This window comes from Spermophilus citellus, assembly GCF_964194105.1.
Source record: "Spermophilus citellus genome assembly, chromosome: 2".
In the NCBI taxonomy this organism is placed as follows: domain Eukaryota; kingdom Metazoa; phylum Chordata; class Mammalia; order Rodentia; family Sciuridae; genus Spermophilus; species Spermophilus citellus.
The window spans coordinates 161,722,872-161,746,699 of NC_138183.1; the positions used below are offsets into that span (position 1 = coordinate 161,722,872).

The following is a 23,828-nucleotide window of genomic DNA, read 5'->3' on the forward strand; positions in this document are numbered from 1 at the left end:
TTTACATGGTGCTGAGGATCGAACCCAGTGCTTCGTGCATGCTAGGCGAGGCTCTATCACTGAGCCACAAACCCAGCCCCTGGACATACATTTTAATGTTAGCAATCATCACCACATCATAAGGTGACCAAATTCAAGCTATTGGAGCAGGAAAGTCCATCTGACAAATTTGTTTTTATGTAGGAAGTGAAGTCAAAAGAAGAAGCATACTTTCTGAAAAGCCTTGACAATTAAAAAATATATATACATACATATGTGTGTGTGTGTGTGTGTGTGTATGTACACACACACACACAAGAAAAACACACACACACACAAACAAACGTCTATGGACATTTCCATCATACTTTACTATATCAGAATAATTTACTTTCTAGGAAAGCTATTCCTGAGGTTTCACAGGATTACATTTCGCTTCAGTCAGAGGAGCTTTTCACCATCTCTTTCCCCAGCCAGCGCAGTCTTCCAAAATAACATAAACGGGATTTTTGTTTGCTGAATTTCCAAAATCTGAGGATGACTTCCGTGGGGGCAATGAAGTGGCGGTGGTGATGACAAGAGAGATGACAAGTTTGGAAATATTCGTTTCCAAGGATACCCTAAATTTCAGCCCTTCTGCCAGGTCTGTCCACAAATGGCTATTAATGTTAGGTTATCCCTTCCTGGTCTCTCAAATAGAGAAACCCTTCCACCAGTTCTAACGCTTCTACCTGCAATTCTATTATCTATGAGCTCTTAATTAATGAAAGAGAGAATTAGTTATGGATCTCTTTCCTTTTCACTCCTTCAAATCAAGCTCAAGTTCTTAGAGCAAAGAGCAACCACCAAAGCAAATACTCTGGGGCCAACACTTCAGCCTAGGCCTCACTTAGGCAGAATTATGTAGGCTTGTTTGCCTACCAAGTCAGAGAGCAGGTGGGGGTGGGGGGGAGGAGACGAAGCCGGGCCCGCCTCCCTCGAAATGGGATTGGCTCCTTCTCTGCCTTGAGTCGTTCACTTTGCATCTTGGTTGGACCGGTCGAGAGAAACCTGTCATTAAGGTGTTGTCAAAATGATCCCTGTTTGTGTGGGCCGTTCCCTAGGTTTGTGGCTGTAGATTTTCCAAGGGGCGGACTTATTGACTATCGGATCAAGTTCGTGAAGCCAGTCTTCTGCAGATCTTGAAAAATGCCATCGTAAGAGGAGGCGCCAGGGAGCTTAAGCGTAAGCCACACACAGTAGAGAAAATGACGAAAGTTCCTCAGGGGTTCGATTTCAGTTTTTTAAGTGAGGAAGAAGCCAGGAAGATCCTTCAGGTGCTGGAAAGAAATGAGGAACTACAAAGAGCAGAGAAGGAGAGGATCAGGTACAGAACTTCCTTCCTCTTTTCCTGGGCGTGGGTCCAGCAGCAGCCTGGGGTGCGCGGCTCTCCTAGCGCCAGGCGTGCGCGGGGTAGGTAGGAGCTCGCGTGGGGCACCTGTCCAGGGCTGCGCGACGCGGATCAGCGAGCTCCGGGCAGATCCTCCGGGGGCTGAGGGTCGGGCAAAGGAAGTCTGCGCGGCGTTTCTCTCCAAAGGACTCTTGGAATGCCTGGTTGGTGCTCTGCAGACCCGGTATCCCAGACGGACTCGGACGCGAGTCTGGGATCCCGCAGGATGGTGGCGCATTCTTCCGTGTGTTCCCAGTGTGTCCCTCGCGGCTGTCCTGCCCAGGCTCGGCACACGTGGGCCATGCTCTGGCGCGCGGGGTCCGGGCGCTCTGTGGGCTGCGTGGCCTCGCTGCGCTGGTACTCAGGTGTCTCTTTGGTGGTCTGGGCACCCGGCCTTTTCAGGCAGGTGAAATAATAGGGCGGGGGTGCTATCAAGAGCGGAATCCTGGCAGCTGCTTCCTCTGATGCCCGTTTGCACCAAACCCCAGGGCGGGAGCTCAAGGAACTTGCCAAAGAGAGATTTGTGAGGGTGAACGCGACTTGCACGCGCTGGGTTGGCGGCAGTGGGTGGGTCTCCTTGTGCGTGATGTTGTAAGGAGGAAGTTTCTAAGGAATTTCACTGTTGACCTTACAATAAAATGTAGATGACGGATTTGTTACTAGCAAAAGAAGTGGGTAATTACCTAGGTTGCAAATTAACCAGTTTTTTTTGTTGTTGTTGTTGTTGTTTGTTTTTTTTCTGCTGGGGGAAGAACAGGATAAATCCTGGAATGAGTTGAAAGTACTTCTCTCACCAGACTTGGATTAGACACATCCAAGGCCTCTCTAGGTAATTGTGGAAGGAAATTCAGGTCATCACTCTCAGGCCACACAATGTGTGGTGTCAGGTGGAATTTTAGAAAGTAGTTTTGTTTGTAATCAACCAACTGGTGATGTGAGTTCTGGATTTTCAATTCTTTCCAGATATCCTCTCCTACTTACAAAAGTCCTTCCAGGACACCCTTCAAATTGGGAATCGCTAATCATTGTAGAACGAATTGGAGTATACTGGGCCCAAATCTCTGTCATTATTCTTTTTCCCTAGACATGACTCTGGAGGAGGAGTGAAATTTGAGGTTTGAGGATATGAATTCATACCGTCATACTCTGCCTTTAGGATTATTATTTTATTTTATTGATTGATTTTGGTACTGGTGATGGAACCCAAGGGTGCTCTACCACAGAATCACATCCCCAGCCCGTTTTATTTGTTTTATTTTGAGATGTAGTCTTGCTAGATTACCTGAACTCAAAATCCTCCTGCCTCAGCCTCCTGAGTGTCTGGGATTCCAGGTGAGCACCACCAGCCTGACTGTCATACTCTGCCTTTAGAAAAATAGGCTTCATTATTTCCCAAAACAGTATAAAAAGTGTGTCTTCCTGAGAACAGTGTGTCCACACCCATGTACCTCTATCCACACATATGTTCATACACTGCACACAACCACACTTGGAAGTCTGAGGAACTTCAGAAAGGCAATGGAGTTTGACTTCAACACATACATTCCTGAGGCACTAAGAAACTGTTTATTTAATATGTGTTATTGAAAGTGCTCTTGTTTCTGAAGAGGTGGAGCTTCTTCATTGATGCATTGTATATTTGCAGAAATTGAGAAAATAAGAGGAAGGAAGCTTCCTTTCAGGATGCTATCAACTCGGCTTCTATATTCTTAGAAATAGTGATATAATTCATTTTTAATTTTCATTCAAGGGAATTTTGACCATTTATATTTGACCCAATGCTTTCCTTGTTGTGTTTTCTCTGTAGCAGCTATGGGTGCCCACTTCAGTTGACTTTTGAGGGAACTGAATTTGCACATAGATAGAAAAGGCCACTGGGCTAGGTATTGGAAGGCTGGAACACATTTTATGATTTCATGATGCTCACATCCTAAATGAGGCATTGACAGAAAAAGCCACATGCTAAGACAAAAATCTACATTGTAACTATTAAACAATTTGATAGATGTCATCATTAAAATACAAAAATAATTTAAGGAAAGCAGATGGTTGGGTCAAATGCCCAAAACAATGATTTCTAGTACTTTCTTTTTCTCTGTTTAATTCTGGCTCTCCTATCAAATACCCATGTCAGTATGCCAGTCTCCATGGGATTGTTCTGCTCACCTGCTTCAGGCTGACATGCACGGGTCTTAGTAGCAGATACTGACATGCAGAAAGGGCCTGAGGTAACAAGTCAACTTGGCTGTTCTTCTCATTCTCTTGATATGTATGATCATCATATTTTCCAAATAAAAAATTAGGACACATGACTTACAATTCAAGAGTGTGATTTCAGAGACAGTTCAACAGGCCTGTCTGAGAGACCCTGGGGGCCTTTTTACTCTATTGTGAAACAGCCTCAAGATCTCTTGGCTAGGACAATAAGGAAACAAATGGGGAAGTTTGGAAAGTTAGCAACATGGGGGACATCTGATGAACTTAGTTGTACCTGTGATAGACTTGAAGTATCTACAAGACAACTAAGAAGAAACACTTCATAATTAGAATATAGGACTGGAAAGTCATGGAGGTCCAGAGATATTCAGAGATTGATACTAAAGCCATGAGAGTAGTTGAGTTCCCCTGCAGGAGACAGCAACTCCTATCCACCCCCACAGAAATTCACCTGAATACACAGAACTTTCCCCTGGTCTCTCATCTGTGCCATATGGTTCTGGGTCCAGCTTCCTGGGAAAATATCTGCATTAAATATGATAGTAACATAAAAAGTTGATTCAAATTTTTAAGAAAACCACCAAGATTCAAGTTGATAAATAGGCAAAAATAGAAATAAATCATTCACACTGTAAGATAACCAAATGGTAAACAAAACAGATGGGGAAATGTTCACTCTCGTGGTAATAAATGAAAGTAATCTTGAGATACTATATTTCCACTATTAAAATGACAGAAAGAAACTATTGGTGAGGGTTGTAGTAAAATTGATAGACTCTGCATGTTATTAGAGACCTAAGTTCACTACAGGCTTTATAGTGAGCAATATGACAAAATTTATGAAGATATGTCTTGCCCTTAACTCAGTTGTCCAATTTTTGAATATTTCTCAGTGGGAAACAGAAGTAGAGAAGATGGATGCATCAACACTTATTAAGTGCTGCTTTTTGTATAAAAATAGTAATTATTGTGCCACTAGCAATAGCTCACACATATTGGGCCCATACTGTATATTGATCATTGTATTAAACAGGTTATACAGATTTAATTTAACCTCCCAATAATCTTTTTAGGTACCCTCTTTATAAATTCCACTTTGCAGAGAAGGAAACAACCTGCAAAGGTTATATATCTTGTCTAAATTAAGCAATGGGTCCAGAATTCATTTAAGGTCTATCTCAAAATTATTTTATCTATCAGCATTGAGTAATGTTCATAAGCATTCCTTGGGGTAAGTATTATTAATGAGTTTTAATAGAAGGGAAACATATTTAGCAAGGTTAAGGAACTTGTCCAGGGCCACAGTTCACAAATGGCAAAGCTAAAATTTGAACTGAAATCTGTATGGCTCTAAAATTTGCATTGTTTTTACTCTGTGTGTGTGTGCATGCCCAAGCATGCATATAGAAGTGTATATATACATAAATGTCTATATATAAACACATACACATACATATATTGTGTGTATAATATATGTTCTGTATAATCTGAAAAGCATCTTACTTTTTACAAATCATTGAAAACTACTACTGTGCATTTTTCCCACACACCTTTATCATTGGGCCTCATGAATTGAACTCTGAAACAGAAAGTACCAAAAAATTATCACCTCATCAGCTCACAAAATAGATACAAGTAAATCAAGACTGGTTACTTTTCCCATTGCAGAAAACTTGTAAAGTATCAGTTGGTACAGTGCTTGGTATAATCAAGTTGAAAAACAGCATGTCTAGATTTAGACTGTCTTTCCTCAAAGGTAAGATTACACTCCAGGATGGTTTTCCAGAATTTATTTGTTTCTGATTGATTTACACTAGCATCCTTGAGCTGTGGAACCATTCTGAAGGGGACTGTATTTACCCATGTTGTAAAGTGATTAGTAGCTAATGAAAGCTAAAGTATCCTGCAGAGATTAAACACTAGATATGTACGTTTCCTGTCTCTTCTAGGCTTCTCTCCCAGCCAGTGAAATGTGCCTCTAAGAAAGTTTCAAGAGACATTGGACACCAATTTATTGGGCATCTTCTATTTGCCATACACTGTGTTGGCCCTGAGAATACAGCAGAGAATAGAGCCAGATTCTGCCCTAACTGGCTATGAAAGTTTTTCATTGGTAGTAGGACCTGTGAGATGAAGTGTCCCTATACATATAACTTACCATTAATCAGCCCTATGTGGCCAGGAAAATAACCATGAGGACAATACCTAGAAGTCATAGGTGTGCCTGAAAGACTTGAGTATTCTGAAACAAGGTATCTGATTAATATCATGTATGTTTCCAACAACATCCAATTAATTAATTCATTTAAACTGAATGGAGAGTTTTCTTGCATATGTATTCTCTTGCCTAGTTACTCCTGTGGATTGTTCTCTGTGGGCCATACACATGGAACTCCTATAATAAGATACCAGGCTAGGCACAGTGGTGCATGCCTGTAATCCCAGCAGCTCCGGAGGATGAGACAGGAGGATTGCAAGTTCAAAGCCAGCCTCAGAACTCAGTGAGACCCTGTTTGTAAATAAAATACAAAATAGGGCTGGGGATGTGGCTCAGTGGTTGAGTGCCCCTGAGTTCAATCCCCAGTATCCCTCTCCCAAAAAAGATAGCCCATACCTCAAGGTTGGGGAGTAGAGTCCTTTTTAGACTTTATTACTCCATTAACTATTAAAGTCTTTTAAGTCTGTAAAAACATAACCATTTATATTGAAAATCAGATTGAATCTTTTTTGTTGTTGTTGTTATTGTATTTTTTATACCTTTATTTAATTAATTTATTTTTATGTGGTGCTGGGGATCAAAGAACCCAGTGCCTCACACGTGCTAGACAAGTGCTCTACCACTGAACTACAACCACAGCCCCTACTTGTTTCTTTTTATAATAAGAAAATGCAGAATGTTTGGTTATTTTTTGTCTCCATAAATGTCCCTTTAAATAATTTATTTTAAAATGTTTAAATGTTTTTTTGCCCGTGTCCTTTTCTTTATAATGTTAATGTGTAGATGAGTAAATTGCTTGATTTCTTGTAGTCAAGGACTGTCTCAGGAGGAGAGCCTCACACACTTAGTAGGTTCTCAGGACCTAGTGAGAGGTCACTGACTTATTGCTGTGCAGGGAATGCAAAGTAAGGGAAAGAAAGATCTGGGGAAACCTTGCAAAGGACAAAGAAGGTCATCCTGAGGTTAGAAAATATTTTCCTTCTTCATCAGCACATATGGTCTTAAAACAGAGAACCATGTGAAGGTCAAAGGAAGGTCAGGTTAGAAAGAAATGTTCTCCTTCCCTATTAGCCGTCATGGTCTTAAAACCAAGCAGGAGGCCAAGAGCCTCACTAAAGTACTTGCACACATGTGGGTGAATTGTCTTCTCGTCTTTATGCAGGTCTGTTCTGCAGATAGTTATTTCACAGGCTGTGAAGTTCAAGAGCATAGGCTCACCTCTCTCTCCCTCTCAGGAATGTTTCCTTATTGACATTGTGAATGGCCCTATTAAAAGGCTGTACTTGAAACATTAATTTGGCACACCATAGTAGCCAACTTCCTCATACCACCGTGTGTTAACTTTCTAATGATAAAAAAAAGAAATGGAGGGCTACAATGACCAAAGCCCCCATCTCCAACAACACATTGTGAGGTTTTATATTGCTATCAAGTTTGCCTTGGTTTCAGCTTTTAAAAACAAAGCATTTAACAGCAGTTAAAGGTAGAAGAGATGTAGGGGAGATAGTAAAGGGGAGTGAGTAACCTACTCTAGCAAACACTCTTTTGTTCTGAATCACTATGGTTTGATTTTTTAAAGATATTATTATAGGTTCAAACATTGAGTATATGACCTTTTGAGACTGACCTCTTTAACTCAGTAAAATGCCTTGGAATTCACACCAGTTGTTATATGTATCAATAATTCATTCCTTTGTATAGCTTATCATTCCATTGTATGGATGTGGGTTCATCCCATGAAGAACATTTGTATTGTTTCCTGTTTGGGATATTGAATAGGGCTGCCACAGACATCTGTGTACAGATGTTTTTGTTTGTTTATTTGTTTTAGTTTTGCTTTTTGCAGTGTTTTTTGTTTTGTTTTGTTTTTCAGTGCTGGGGATCAAACCCAGAGCCTCATAAATGATAGACAAGCAGTGTAACACTGACCTACATCCCAGGCCTGTGTACAGGTTCCTGTGCAAACATAAGTTTTTATTAGAGTGGAATTGTCAGATTTTTTTTTTTTTACCCCAATACTGGAGATTGAACCCAGTGCCTTGCATGTAGTAGGCAAGTGCTCTGCCACTGAGCTACATCCCCATTCCCTTTTAAATTTCTTTTGTTTTGTTTTAAGACAGGGTCTTGCTAAGTTGCCTGGTCTGGTCTCAAACCTGTGATTCTTCTATCTCAGTTTCCCAAGTAGTTGGGGTTACAGGTGTGTATCACCATGTTTGGCCATATTCTTGAATTTATAAGAAACTGCCAAAATGTTTTTCCCAATGGTTGTAACATTTTGCATTTCTACCAGCAGTATACAAGAGTTCCAATTTCGTCTTAGTTGTTTATGCTACTATAATAAAATGCCTCAGAATGGATGATTTATAGATAACAGAAATTTATTGCTCACAGTTCTGGAGCCTGGGAAGTCCAACATCAAGGTACTGGCATATTTGGTGTTAAGTAAGGGACCATTCCTCACAGATGTGTCTTTTTAAATTTTTTTTTTTAAGAGAGAGAGAGAGAGAATTTTTTAATGTTTATTTTTTAGTTTTCGGCGGACACAACATCTTGGTTTGTATGTGGTGCTGAGGATCGAACCTGGGCCGCACACATGCCAGGCCAGCATGCTACCGCTTGAGCCACATCCCCAGCCCACACAGATGTGTCTTGTGTCTTCACATGATAGAGGGGATAAAAGACCACCTCTCAAGCCTCTTTTACAAGGAAATTAATCCCATTCACGAGGGTAGATACCTCTTGCCCTAATCACTTTCCTAAAGCCAGACTTTGATACTGTCACCTTAAGGGTTAAGTTTCAGCATATGAATTTGAAGAGGACATATATAGTGATTCTTCAATCCTGGCAGTGTTTGTTATTGTCAATATTTTTATTTTATACATTCTAATAAGTCTGTAATGTTATCAAGTTTTAATTTGCATTTCCCTGGTGACTAATGATGGTAAATGTATTTTCATGTGCTTATTTGCTTTCATAATTTTTTTTTGTTGAAGTGTCTGTTCAAATTGTTTACATATTTTTTTAGCTTGGTTATTTTCTTACTGTTGAATTTCAAGAGTTCTTTATATATTCTGTTCTAATTCCTTTGTGGAATGTTCAAACATTTTCTTGTCTTGCAGTATTGTTGCAGAACAAAAGATTTTCATTTTGATGAAATTCAATAAATAAATTTTTTCCTGTTATGAATCATGCTTAAGCCCAGATTACAAAGATTTTCTCCTATGATTTAAAAAATATATATAGTTTAATGTAATGATTTTTATGTAAAGTTTGAGGTTGACTGAGATTTGTTTTATTTTTGCCTATGGATGCACAATTATCCCAACACCATTTGCTGAAAAGACTGCTTTCACTGAATTGTCTTTGTATCTTTATAAAATTTTTAAATTTAATTTTATGATTGTTCCTTGCTAGTACCTAGAAGCACAGTGGATTCATGTATTGTTCTTGTGTATCCTACCACTTAACTGAATTTATCAATTCTAGGATGTCCTCTTATTTCTTCCTTTTCTTTTCTTTCTTTTTTTTTGTAGAGTTTTTGAATGATTTTCTATGTAGCCAATCATGTCATCTGCATGATTATTTCTGCCTTTCTAATAGGTATGTCTTTTAAAATTTCTTTTCCTTGCCTAATTCTGGCTAGGACTAATCCTTGTTCCTGAGTCTTTCATTATTAAGTTTGATATTAGCAATAAGTTTTTTGTAGCTGCTTTGTATCAGATTCTGTTTCTTGTTTCTGAGAGTTATTATCAAATACTTTTTCTGCATCAATTAACATGGTCATGTGGCTTTTCTCCTTTAGATAGTTGATACAGTGGTTTATGGTAAACAATTTTAAAATAGCAAACCAGCCTTACTGTTATGAATTGTACTGTATTATCTCAAATATGTATATATGGCTATATGTGTATATATGTAAATATATATACTTACACATATATATTTATATTTTACACATATATATATTTATATACATATATACTTATACACACACACACACATACACACACACACACATAAGCATGCTGGGGTCCTAAGTTCCAGTACTTCAGAATGTGACCTTATTTGAGGAAAAGGTGTTTACAATGGTAGTTTAAGTTAAAATGAGATTGTGAGATTGTGAGGCCAGGCATGGTGGTACATGTGGTGCATGTCTATAATCCCAGCAACTTGGGAGGCTAGCGCAGGAGGAATGCAAGTTCAAAGCCAAGACTAAGCAACTTAGCAAGGCCCTAAACAACTTGAGAAACCTGTCTCAAAATAAAAAATAAAAATGTCTGAGAATATGGTTCAGTGGTTAAATGTGCCTGGGTTTGGTCCCTGGTACCAAAAAACAAAAAGAAAAAAGAAAAGAAAAGAAAAAACAAGAGATTTTTAGGGGGGCTCTATTCTAATATAACCCATGTTCTTATACTAAGGACATAAGAAACAGAGACAGACAGGCACAATGGAGAATGTCATGTGCAGACTGAGAGACTGGAGTTACATTACCACCAGCCTAGGAAGAATGTCATGTGCAGACTGAGAGACTGGAGTTACACTACAATCAGCCTAGGAACTTCCAGGAGCTAGAGAAAAGCCCTGAAGAGATCTTCCCTAGCATCTTCAGAGGGAGCAGAGCCCTACAACCCACAGTTTCATCTCTAGGCTCCAGAATTTGGGACCACAGATTTCTGTTCACTCATTTACTTTGCTTTATTATGTCACTTTACATAGAACTTTATTACTACAGCACTAGCAAACAAATACACTTACATTCTCAGCATAAATCCCACTCAGCCATGGTGTACTGTAATAACTTTTTACTCAATTTGCTAATATTTTGTTTAGGATTTTTGCATCTGCGTTCATGAGAAATGCTATACATACATACTGGGGATTTAATCCAGGATGCTTTGCCACAGAGCTATATCTCCACCCCTTGTTATTTTGAGACAGGGCCTCCCTAAGTTGCTGAGGATGATTTGGAACTTGGAATCCTCCTGCCTCAGCCTCCTGAGTTGTGGGGATTACAGGTGTGCACCACCACACCCAGCTAATTTATTTTGTTCATAATACTTTTGTCTGGTTTTGGTGTCAGGTTAATTCTAACCTAGTTAAGTGAATTAGAAAGTGTACTCTGGTCTTTTCTGAGGAAAACGGTGTATTTTTCTTCTTCAAACATTTGGTAAAATTCACACAGAAACAATTTAGAACTGGAAGTTTCCTTTTTGAAAGGTTCTCAATGATACATTCAACTTATTTGATACACATAGGGCTAGTCAGGCTATTTCATCCTAGGATGAGTTTGATAGTTTTTGGTTTCTGAGAAATGCATCTATCTTATCTAAGTTGTTAAATATATGTTGTTATAGTGAATTTCTGCTACACTGTGTATAGTTGAGTGATTTTTTAGTCACTCTGACAATTTCTATCTTTATCTTAGTGTTTATTTAGATCATTTACATTTAATGAAATTATTAGTACATTTGGGTTCAAGTCTACCATTTTATTTGGTTTTTTATTTGTTCCCTTTTTCATTCTGCTGTTCTTCCTCTCCTGCCTTGTTTTCAGTTACTTTAATCATTTTAAAGTGTTCTTTTAAAATTTATTTATTGTAATTTTTATAATATATCTTTGTGCGATATTTTGGTGGTTGCTCTAGGGATATATTACATAACTTTTCACAAAATCACTGTTTAATGTTTTCTAGTAAAATTTAGGAACTTAACACTACATATGTGTTTTCACTTCCTAATTTATATTGTAATTATTTTATATATTAGAACTAGATACACTGGAAATCCAAGAAATGATATTACAATTTTTGCTTTTAACCTTCAAATAAAGAACTCAAAAGCAAGACAGACTATTATATAATTCTCTATCTATGGGTTTCTCATCTGGGGAGTCAATCAACCTAGTCAATATATATATATATTTGGATCAGAAACACACACACACACACACACACACACACACACATATATAAATTAAATAATAAATAAAATAAATTTAATTAAATATAAATATTTAATATTTTTGAAGTGGTAGGGATTGAACCCAGGGCTTCGTACTTAGTAAGTGCTCTACCACTGAGCTACATACACTCCCAACTCATATAACAAAAATGTTTGAAAAAAAAAGGGGAGAGAATTGAACAACAGCAGAGGAGGTAGAGAGGGAAGATGGGAGGGGAGGGGAGGGGAGGGGGGATAGTAGGGGATAGGAAAGGTAGCAGAATACAACAGTCACTAATATGCCATTATGTAAAAATGTGAGTATGTAACAGATGTGATTCTGCAATCTGTATTTGGGGTAAAAATGGGAGTTCAAAACCCAATTGAGTCAAATGTATGAAAGATGATATATCATGAGCTCTGTAATGTTTTGAACAATCAATAAAAAAATGTTTGAGAAAAAGCTTGTATTTGTACTGAACATGTACAAACATTTTTCTTGTCACTATTCCCTAAATAATATGTTGTAACAACCATTTACTTAGCATTTACATTGTGTTATTAAGTATTATAAATAATCTAGAGATGATTTAAAGTAAATGGGAGAATATGTAGGCTATATGCAATTACTATACCATTTTATTTTATTTGTTTATTTTTATGTGGTGCTGAGGATGGAACCCACTGCCTTACAGGTGCTAGGCAAGCGCTCTACCACTGAGCTACAGCCCCAGCCCTACTATGCCATTTTATATAAAGACTTGTGCTACTAACGGATTTTAGTATTCGAAGGAGTCCAGGAACCAATCCCCCACCATCCCAAGGGACACTGTATTTAGGTTTAATATTTATATGGCTCCTTCTTCATTGCAGATGTTCTAAGTTTCCTTCTGATAAAACTTCCCTTCCACTTGAAGAACTTCCTTTAGCAGTTCCTTTACAGCAGTCCTCCAGCGGGAGGACAGAAAGAAAAAAGCAAAGGATGTTAGCCACATCCTCTTGGGACCAGACACAGCTCCCCTCATCAGAAGGCCTGCCTCCCTTCCCTCAGAGTTTCCAACGTGTGAGCCCCTGCTGCCAGTGCCTGCTGTCAGGAGACCCCTTTCTTGCTCCCCAAGCCTGAATGAGGAACTTTGCTCTGCTCCATTCACACCAATGCCCTCTTCTGCCCTCAGTCCAGAACAGGATACAATAGAAGAGGAAAAACAAAAATGGGAAATTCTCAGTGGCCCAGGGGTAGTTTGTATTCTTTTGAAATTTGCATATTGCTATCTACTTCAAGCCCTTTTTTTTTTCAAGTTTTTGCTAGTACCCATGTTTTATTTTTTTTATTAGTTGTTCAAAACATTACAAAGCTCTTGACATATCATATTTCATACATTTGAGTCAAGCGGATTATGAACTCCCATTTTTACCCCGTATACATATTGCAGATTCACATCGGTTACACATCCACTTTTTTACATACTGCCATACTAGTGTATGTTGTATTCTGCTGCCTTTCTTATCTTCTACTGCTTACTGCATTCTGTTCAAGTCTATGGCTCCATTCACTAGGAAACACCGAGTAGAAAGAACTTACAACACCTCACCAGGAACCTGAACTCTCTCCGCATTTAAGTTTAAAAAAAAAATTTATTGAGATGAAATTCTTATAACATAAAATTATCCACTTTAAAGTGAGCAACTCACTGGCATTTAGTACACTTACAATGTTGTGCAATCACCTCTATCCGGTACCAAACCATTTTCATTACCCCAAAATACAACCCAGTGAATAGTTACTACCCTTTGCCACCTTCCCCCAACTGCTGGCAATCACTAATCTGCTTTCTGACTCTATGGATTTACCTGTTGTGAATGTTTTATATAAATTGTATCTGGTTTCTATTAGCATTCTGTAAGGTTTCTCCATCTTATAGCATAGATCAGTACTTTGCACATCCTTAACCTTTTTAAAAAAATATTTTGGGGGGGTTGTAGATGGATACAATACCTTTATTTATTTATTTATTTATTTATTTATTTATTTATTTATTTATTTATTTTTATGTGGTGTTGAGGATTGAACCCAATGCCTCACACATATGAGACAAGAGGTTTACCACTGAGCTACAACTTCAGCCCTTCCCTAGCCCTTTTTAAAAATTCATTTTTAATTTTATTTTGAAACAGAGCCTCACTAAGTTGCCCAGACTGGCCTCAAACTTCCATTCCTCTTGCCTCAGTTCCCAAGTCACTGGGATTATAGGCATATGCCACCATGCCCAGAAATATCTTTGCTAATTTTGTAGGAAACTTTTCTTGTGCTTGATTTAAACTCTAATGTTGTGGTTGTAGTTAACTTTTAAACATTTTTCATATTTTTATAAGTCATTCATATTTCTTGACTTATTATTATTCATATATTTGCCTATTTATATATCCAGGTCTGCATCCAGAATGCTTCTAGTCACAATTAACAGAACATCTAACTATAGTTTTGACAAATTGGGGGTGAATTTTTTTCTGACATAGTAAGACATCTGGAATTAGGCAGCTGTTAAACTGGTTTAGTGGTTTGAGGATGTCAGGATGGTGTCTTTGCAAACTAAGATGGTTGCAGCTGCTCAGGAAGTCACATGCATCTTCAAGGAAGGAGGATAAGGTGAACTAACGGCATATTCTGGGAATAGACCCAGAAGTGGAAATGTTCATTTTAACATGAAAGTAAAAGCTTTTCCAGATCATCTCCCAGCAGATTTTCCCTTTTATGTCTCATTGACCAATACTGGATCTTATGGCCACCATTAGCTACAAGGAAATTGAGAAATCAAGGAATGAGAATGAAGTGCTGGATTAGGCTTAGCCCAATCATGATCCATTCCCTGTACCAAACAGTTTGCTGCTCATGCACAAGGAAATGGAAAGTAGGGGAACTGGGAGCGCATTCTAGAAAGCAACCAACATTGTCTAAGCCTTGGAGTGTGTGTGTGTGTGTGTGTGTGTGTGTGTGTGTGTGTGTGTGTGTTTTCTCTCTTATTGATTTATATATTTCTCTATATACTAAGGAAGATATTTATCTTATAAATTTATTTCCCAGTTTCTGGCTTATACTTGATGTCTATCTGAATATAGGAGTTTTTCTTCATTTTTCTGTAGTAAAATATACAATGTTTAAAATATTTTTCCTTTTAAGATCATAGGTTCTCCCTACCTGCAGCCTAGATCAACATTCGGTTCTATACCAGTGGTATGTCCCTGTATTCCCAGCTACTCAGGAGACTGAGGAAGGAGGATTACTTGATCCCAGGAGTTTGAGGCCAGGCTGGGCAACATGATAAGATCTATGTCTCCAAAAATAAAATAAGAAAAAAAAATTCTCGTTTTTAAAGTCTTTTCAAAAATTTAACTTTTTAATCCATTTCATGTATGTTTTGTCTTTAAAGTAGGATGATTATATAAATTGATTTTTCCCAAACAGCTAGCAAATTGTCCTGGTACCATTGATTTCTGTTGGCTTCTAGGACCCATGATGTATAATAGGTCCCCATTTTTCTGTAGTTTTGCTTTATGGGGTTTCAGTTACCTATGATCAACCACAGTCTGAAACTGTACAGTGGAAAACTCCAGAAATAAACAATTCATAAGTTTGAACTTGTGCTCTGTTCTGAGCTCCATGATGAAGTCTCCCACTGTCCATCTCCCCTGAGATGTAGCCCATTCCCTGTACCTCCCTCCACTAGTCTCAGTAGCCGGCTCAGCCTTCAGACGGGCTGTGTGGACTACAGTGCTTGTGTTCAGGGTACCCTTACACAGTGGTTCAACGCCACATCACCTCACTTTAATTTAACTTTTCTCATCACATAGGCATTGTATCACATTATCACCAGAAGAAGGGTGAGGAGAGGACAAGGTGTGTTTTGGGAAAGTGAGCGCATTCACATAACTTTTATAACACTATATTGTCATAATTGTTTTATTTCATTCTTAGCTGTTGTTAATCTCTTGCTGTGCCTAATTTGTAAGTTAAGCTTTATGATAGGTGTGTATGTATAGGAAAAACATAGCGTGGATAGGGTTCAGTACTGTCTGTGGTTCAGAACTGTCAGTGTCCTCCATGGACTCCAACACTGATGTATTCCTTTTAGGGAAAAGACTATGGAACAAACAAGGATTAACAACAATAAAGGATCAATGAGGCAAAAAGCTTACGGCATCAGCTTTTCTTATTATTTATTTGTTTGCTTTACTGGGGGTTGAGCCCAGGGGCACTCTACACTGGACCTATCCCCAGCTCTATTTATTTCTTAATTTGAGATGGTGTTTCTGTAAGTTGCTGAGGCTGGCAACTCCTGGACTCAAGTGGGCTTCCTGCCTCAGCCTCTCGGATAGCTGGGATCACAGGTGTGTGCCATTATGTTACACCACAGCATCAGCTTTCATAATATCAGGAGATTGCAGGGAAGAGGCATTAGTAAAAAGAAGTGTGATTGCCATCTCTGTATTAGTGCACATAGGTAATGGATTATGTTTCAGTTTCCTTCCTCTTCCCCTTTCCTGTGCCAGGTGGCAAACCCAACTGAGGGTAGACCATTCATGAAGTCTGCATCAAGTGACCTGATTGTCTTTTAGAGTTGGTTCTTTGGCTAAGTAAAGCAATGCTCTGGCAGAGTGGTGTGATATGATATATAAAAAAGTAGATTCTCTCCTCCTCGAAGCAGGTCATGGAAACTCCAATCCAGCTCCCCTCCCTACTCCCTTCCTTCGAACTGTTGACTATAAAAGAAATTCTGATGATGTACCTTCAACATCAGAAGGGTCCTGACCCACACCCACAAGGAAAAAATGCAAAAGAATCTAAACAGACAGGCCTTGCTGTGTTTTCCCACCCAGCCCACTAACATTAGATCATACTCGTTTTGTCCAATCACATTTCAGCACGTCTGTCCATGCTTTGATAAAAAAAAAAAAAAAAAAAAAAAAAAAAGACAGGGCTCAGAAAGCCTTGGATCTCTGAACAAATGGAAGCTCCTGGAGGGTGGTGCACCTGGAGAGGGCATAAAAGTGCTGTGCCCTTTCCCACTTGCCTCAACCTGTGCCTCTCTTAATCTGCATCCTTTGTCCTTTATAATAAACCAGTAAACGTAAGTAAATGTTTCTCAGAGTTCTGTGAGCCACCCAAGTCAATAATCAAACCTGAGGAGGGGTTGTGGGAACCCTGGCTTATAGCCAGCTGGTCAGGAGCACAGGTAAAAAAAAAAATAACCTGGCGCTTACAACTGGCATCTAAAAGGAGCTGGCGCAGTCTTGGGGACTGAACCCTCAGTCTGTGGATCTGAAGCTCTCTCCAGGTAGACAGGGCAGAACTGAAACAAAGTAGAAAACATGGGCTAGTGTCCAGTGTAGAACTGCCTTCCTCCTCACTGGTGGGGAGAGGTGCCCACACAATTCGTGATCACAGAAGTGTTCAGTGTGGATTGCTGTAATATAAGAGCACAGTAAAAGCATTTTGTCTTTCCAACACAGATATTATAAGTTCCCAAGTTATAACAAAATTAATTTACATATATATGAATATATATGCATATATGCATACACACAACATATATATTTAGTTGTAGATGGACACAATATTTTTATTTTATTTATTTATTTTTATGTGGTGCTGAGGATCAAACCCAGTGCCTCATGCGTGCTAACCAAGTGCTCTACCACTGAGCCACAACCTCGGCCCCAAAATTAATTTACTTTTTAAAACTACTAAAACATAAGGTAAGCCATTATTAGGATGACTAGACGAGCAAGCAAACATTGAAAACTACACATGTTGTAAGTTTAATGCTTCCCGCTCACAGGGAAGCTGGGAAAGCTCACCAGGAGCTCATTCTCTGCTACCAGCCCAGGTCCTACCAACCTGGAAAACAAACTGCTCTGTGCTGAAAACAGAATGTAGGGGGGTGAATTGGCTACAAGGTGACAAAAAGGAGCAGAGAAAACAATCAGGGCACACTGAGGCAAACAAGAGATTTCGGGAAGGCAGGAGGCAGAGGTAAGGAAGTCTTGATTTGTTGTTGACCAGTTTCAAACTATGGAGTTTAACAATCAGCTTGCCAAATTCCTGAATATTTAAAGATCTGTCCTCCTAAGCCAGTACAAGCCAGCTCTAGCACAGCTCTCCTTGGAGGGACAATGGGAACAGGTGGTGTTATCTAGGCCCTCAGGCTACTGTCCCCCAAGAGAAACCAGAAGCATGGCAGGTATGACTAGAGATTTGGAGATGTAAGAGAGACAGTCATTTCCAGAAGTTCTGCAAGAGCTTTAGGGAGGAGAAAAAAAATACCCACCTTCCTCTTCTTGTTCTCTAATCTCCTGCCAGTTCTGGCGGAACCCAGTTGAAAGTAGATGGACAGGTTGTGAGAACCTGGGAAATGCAGCTTACAGGGGTCATCTTCTGGCAGCACAGAGCAAAGTAGGGGAAGAACAGTCACTTGTCCTCCTCTTTCCTCTTCCATCTCTTGTCTCTTCGGTCAACCTTTATATTTATTTATTTACTTAGGTATCAGGGTGTTAAAGGGTGCTTAACACAAGGGTGCTTAACAACTGAGTCATATCCCCAGCCACCCCCCTACCCACACACTTTTATTTTTTATTTTGAGACAGGGTCTCGAGAAGTTGCTGAGGCCAGCTTTGAACTGGCAGTCCTCCTGCCTCAGCCTCCCAAGCCACTGGGATTACAGGCATGCACCACCTTGTCCAGCTTCTTCTATCATCCTTTAGACTCTGCATTTTCTCACTGCCCATTTATGTATTGCTTCTTTGCCTGAAAATTCTCAGGAATTTCTCTTTCTGTTGTCCTATATTAGTGCTCTGACCCCTTTGCTCCTTTACACTTTCTTTCTCTTGCTTCTGCACTTTGGGAGTTGCCCTATTCTCCCTTGTGTCTCTCTGTTGCTGCATCTCTCTGCCTTGCAACTTTCTCAGTTTTCTTACCAGAAAGGGATGTGATCAGGCTTTCTCATGCATGTGGGAGTCAAGGTCTTTGAGTGGAGAAGAAGAAAGTCTCATTTAGTGTTGAGGGGGCCTTGTGGAAAGGTTATGCCTATACTTAAACTGGAATATGAAGAATTTGGGGAACCAAGACACCTCTAAGGACCAGCTACTCACTTGCTCATCTCTCCCAGCCCACACTGTCCTCCTCCCAGCATGCCTTTGATTCATTTACATCCTACATTCTTTACCTGGTCCAGATCCTGATGGTGATGGCCATCCTGATGCATCTCTGGCCAGCCTGGGGATGGGCTGCCCTAGGACCAAATATCCAATCTGTAACATCTCCTGGAGAAAAGCTTAGTGCTTTCTGTGCAGGGACTACAGTCTGTTCAGTGTCACTACAGTGATGTAATGCTGATGTGGCATATTGCCGAGATACCTCTACCAGTGGGAGTTGTGCAGTTGCTTTCTCTGTACTTGCTTTGCTTCTCCTCTCTGCGTACCCACCTGCGCACAAAAGCTAATGCACATCTGAAGCATCTACCCAGCATCTCTGATGAAAGATCTCAGGCCACAGGCTGTGCTTAGACAGATATTCCCAACCTTGACTGAAATTACAACCATCTGGGGAACTCTCAAAACAGCCAGTGCCAACCTGGGTGTAGTGGTATACGCCTGTAATTCTAGCAATTGAAGAGACTGACGCAGGAGGATCCCAAGTTTGGGGTCAGCCTGGATAACTTAGTGAGACCCTCAGCAACTTAACAAGACCAAAATTAGAAGTTAAAAAAAGCATTGGGGGGCTGGGGATGTGGCTCAAGCGGTACCGTGCTCGCCTCGCATGCGTGCGGCCCGGGTTCGATCCTCAGCACCACATACCAACAAAGATGTTGTGTCCGCCAAGAACTAAAAAAATAAATATTAAAAATTCTCTCTCTCTCTCTCTCTCTCTAAAAAAAAAAAAAAAAAAAAAAAAAAAAAAAAAAAAGCATTGGGGATGTAGCTCAGTGGTAAACACCCCCGGAGTTCAATCCCTAGTACCAAAAAGTATTTATTTAAATAAAATTACCAATGCCAGTTTCCCCCATCCAGGATACCCCAAGCCATTTTAGCTTAATTGCTCTGTGACAGAGTGGTATGGTATTGATTTTTAAAGCTCCACAGATGATGTCATGTGCACTAAGGATCCCACCCTGGCTGCCTGGGCACTTGGGTTGTGGACCCCACTTGTTCCATTTTTTTCTACGATCCACTCCTTTGCATGAGTTGAGGCACAGCTGATCTTTCAAGAAACCCTGTGATTTGGGAGGGAAAATCCTTGGGTCCTAGCAAAGCACAATCAAGAGGATTATGTTTGACAAATGTAATGAACCTTGTTTCTAGTGCTTTCCCATTTTAAAACTACTTGGCGGGATCAAAGAACCTCCTGTCCCTGGAGCTGTTTAGTCTGGCAACTGGAAGAATCACTTTTTACTTTTGTTGTTTTTGTTTTATTTTTCTGCCCACTGAGTGTGGGTTACTATCAACACAAATGCTGTAATGGCCACAAGCTGATTAGATCCTGGTCTTATGAACTGTCTTCCTTGATCCCACTATAGTCAGAATTTCTTCACATTGGCTGTTGAGTGGGTTTGTTCAATGCGTATTTTTAAAATTGCTATCATGTTCATTCTATTCTTTTCTCCGAGATGCCATTAAGGCATATAAAAATAACTTTGGGGATTGTGCATGTCTGAGGGTAGTTCTAACGTGCTGACCGAGATATAGCATTTGCCCTTGAGCTTGTCCTTTGAAGCTCCCTTTGGGATCACCAGAGGCTGAGTAGGAGCTCTGCTTGCTGAAAGTTGTCCTGTAATACTGGTTATAGGTAGTTTATTCCTCAATGTAGAAAAAAACTAGTGGAGAGGATTCTGGCAATGGCCTCTCGGTCTCATAGGAAACTCTGTAAGGAAATGCAGGGCCTCCCCTCCATTCTCTGGTCCGCTTCCAGGTACCTCTTCTTCCTTAATGACATCAGTTCCCCCTATCCTCAGTAATATCCCTTCTCAGCCTCCAAAACTCATTCTTACTTATAGGTCAAAGTATAGCTCTGGCTCCACAGAAGGCAACAGAAAAGGCCAATAAATTAGGTCATGTCTATCCACAGCTGTTTAATTGCTTTGCCACTGTCATCCAGGCAAAAGTCTTTAAAGGGTTTATGAGTAACATATTTGCTCCAGGGGAGCTGTCTCCACCTTCAAAGCCACACCAGACCCCACCCTCATCCAGTTCCACCGAGCTCTGATTCCAGCTTCCTCCCCAGCTACCATTCCACTTCCCCAACCTGTCAACTTTTAACTCTGTTCTGGGCCTCTCAGAGCCTTGAGGAGTGTTCACAGGAACAAAACAACACCTAAGTGTAAAAATTTTTTTGGTGTGTGTCTAAAAATTAGCTCACAATTATGTAAATGCCACAATTTCCAAACCGTGTTCTAACACAACAGTGATGGTTTGTGGTTTGAGTGGTACAGACAAACGCTTTTCTGTTCACAGCTTACCTGAGCTCCATCTGTGAGGCCATGCAGGCACTCTCAGGGGCAGATCCCTAAAGATGGCAGATCTTACATTTCCTGGCTTAGGGTCATTCCAGGAGGGAAGCCAGGTCCAGGCTCCTTCTTCAGCTTGGGTATGCCTTTCTTCCTGGGAGGCAGGTAGTCATCAGGAGTTTTTGACTGTAGGTCAGCCAGCCATCAAAATTAAGTGTTGGGAATAACATTGCAATTTTACCTCCTTCTCTTGGAGTTGCCAGGTATGAGCCAGTCCTCCATCTGGAGCACTGGAAGCTATTACTGCTTCAGATCCTTCTTCTCAGTGCCTCACAACATCAGGGGACAGAGGTCGGGTACCTCTGTGTTCCTCTCTATAATAAGAACACCAAGGGATAGACTTTTTCTGGATCATGATTCAGTAACACCTCTGTTCATCAGCATTCATTTAACAGATATTTTTGAGCTCTTACTATGTACGTAGTAGCAGAGACACAAAAATGTTCTCTACAGTTTTTCCATGTCATTTAACCCCATGCTGGGGGAGATGATGCCTGAACTGAGTCTCAGGGGAGACAAGGTGTGAGTGAAGGTGAGAAGGGCACACCTCACCTTGAATGGTGAGCAGCACTAGGTAAGGCACAAAGTCATAAAAAAATGTGGTTACAGGCAGGCTCCGTTCACAGTGGATAGCACTAGGGTCACATGGACAGGCAATAAGAGGCAATGGCATGAGCAAGGGGGAGAAAAGGTAGGCGATGGAGGCCTGTGGACCGTGCCCAGGACCCAGGGCTTGACAAAGCTGGGAGAAGGAGCCATTGAAATATTTAGAGCAACAGAGAAACCGAGTCAATTTTTCTTCTTAGGCGGGTGTCTCTGAGTGAAGTCTGGGTTAGAGGGATAGGGGCTTAATGTGTCCCCCAAAGGTCGTATATTGGAAATATCCCCCAGTGCAAGAGTGTTGGAAGGTGGAGTCTAGTAAGGTATTTAGGCCATGAAGGCTCTGCCCGCATGCATGTCTGAATGTCGTTACTCCAGGGGTAGGTTAGTTATCATGACAGTGGACTTGGTATATGAGCAAGTCTGTACCCCCATCCCTCGCCTGCTGTTTGCTCTCTGGTGTTCTCCTGCCCTTCTGCTTTTGCCATGGATGACACAGCATGAAGCCCTTGCCAGATGCCAACACGATGCTCTTAGACTTCCCAGCTTCCAAAGCCATGAGAAAAAACAGGTTTTTTCTTTATAAATTACCCAATCTGTGATGTTCTGTTACAGCAAGACAAAATGGAGTAAAGTGGGGATCTTGACTAGGAATAAAGAAGTCGGTGAGAGATTCAAAAAATATTTGGAAAGTCAGATTAGCAGGATTTAGTGACTGATAGCTATAGGAAGGGGGAGAAAGGATACTTTGTAGGAACTCAGGTTTCTGGCTTCAGAATCTAAATGGATTACTCTTGAGTCCAGTGTGAGGTATAATATCTCAATATTAAAGGATTCTAATTCCTCTATCATCTTTAATGTATTTAGAGACATTATTTCTTAATGTGGATTATTTCTTGGCAACTGAAGTCAGGTTTTAGGCCTGTGACCAAGATTGGGGGTGAGGGGAAAAGTGGGCAGATTTCAAAGTAGAACTCTGGCAAGCTTCTTGGAACTGTTCCTCAGCTCCAGATGGCCTGCCTGGTGAAGGACTTCTGGGGGAGAAACTGAAAGCAGCCACCTGACCATAGAGGAGGGGACTAATTGGCCCACAGAAGCCACCACATAGGTGAGCCATGGAGAACAGCCTGCTAGGCAGCAGGTGCCCAGTGAACCAGAGGAAAATACAGGTGCTCTCATTTCCTCCCTGTCAGCTTTGTACTTTGGTCAGGAGCTTTATCTTTCTCCACTTCCAAGCAAAAATAATTAAGGCTCCCCACTCAAAAACAAAAAAATAAAAAACAGGACACTTCATTTCAAGTGGCTATTTCTCCTTCCCAGTCAGCAACAAGCCAGCTTTTTAGCAGTGCCCTCCCCTTTAATAGAGGATCAGCAGAAGTGTACTTCACCTTCAGTGAGTAGGAGGGTCCCCTCACTTCAATGTGCTCTTCCTGCCAGCTTAGGGCACTGTGGATCTTGGTTTTGAAGCTTGTCCAGAGCCACTGAGGCACAGCCGTCGTTCTACCCAACACACACCAGGTAAGCTGCTATGCACCAGCATGAAGCCCCCTGGAAGATCATTTGGCCATTATTCCAGAATTTGCTTAAATATATTGAACATGCACTTTTGGAGTCAAAGCAATAAGGCTAAAAATGGTCTCTTCAGCAAGGCATAATGATAAAGGAAAGAGATGTCCTTTCCAAGTTTATCATGAATTGAACATCTTAAATAAATCCCAAATTTTGTGGGATCAGTATGAGTGATGTTTTCATTCATATCAAAATAAGAGACACCTGACAAATATTTGGAGGACCTACTATTTGTGGGAGATATGCAATCTGCTATATAAATGCAAAGCATAGGGTTCTAGAAATTTATAACCTATTGGGAGGACAGGATATGAGAATT

At 40.3% G+C, this 23,828-nt stretch overlaps 1 protein-coding gene across 1 annotated transcript in view; it reads left to right on the forward strand.

The window, feature by feature from the left end:
* Positions 1-1,211: 1,211 nt before the first annotated feature.
* Positions 1,212-23,828, forward strand: part of EXPH5 (exophilin 5) — a gene marked incomplete at its 3' end in the record, with an annotated part of 73,691 nt that continues 51,074 nt past the window's right edge. The window contains exon 1 of the mRNA XM_081279752.1: positions 1,212-1,345. Coding sequence (XP_081135878.1) covers positions 1,227-1,345 — 119 coding nt within the window. The 5' untranslated portion in view covers positions 1,212-1,226. The remainder of the gene's footprint in view (positions 1,346-23,828) is intronic.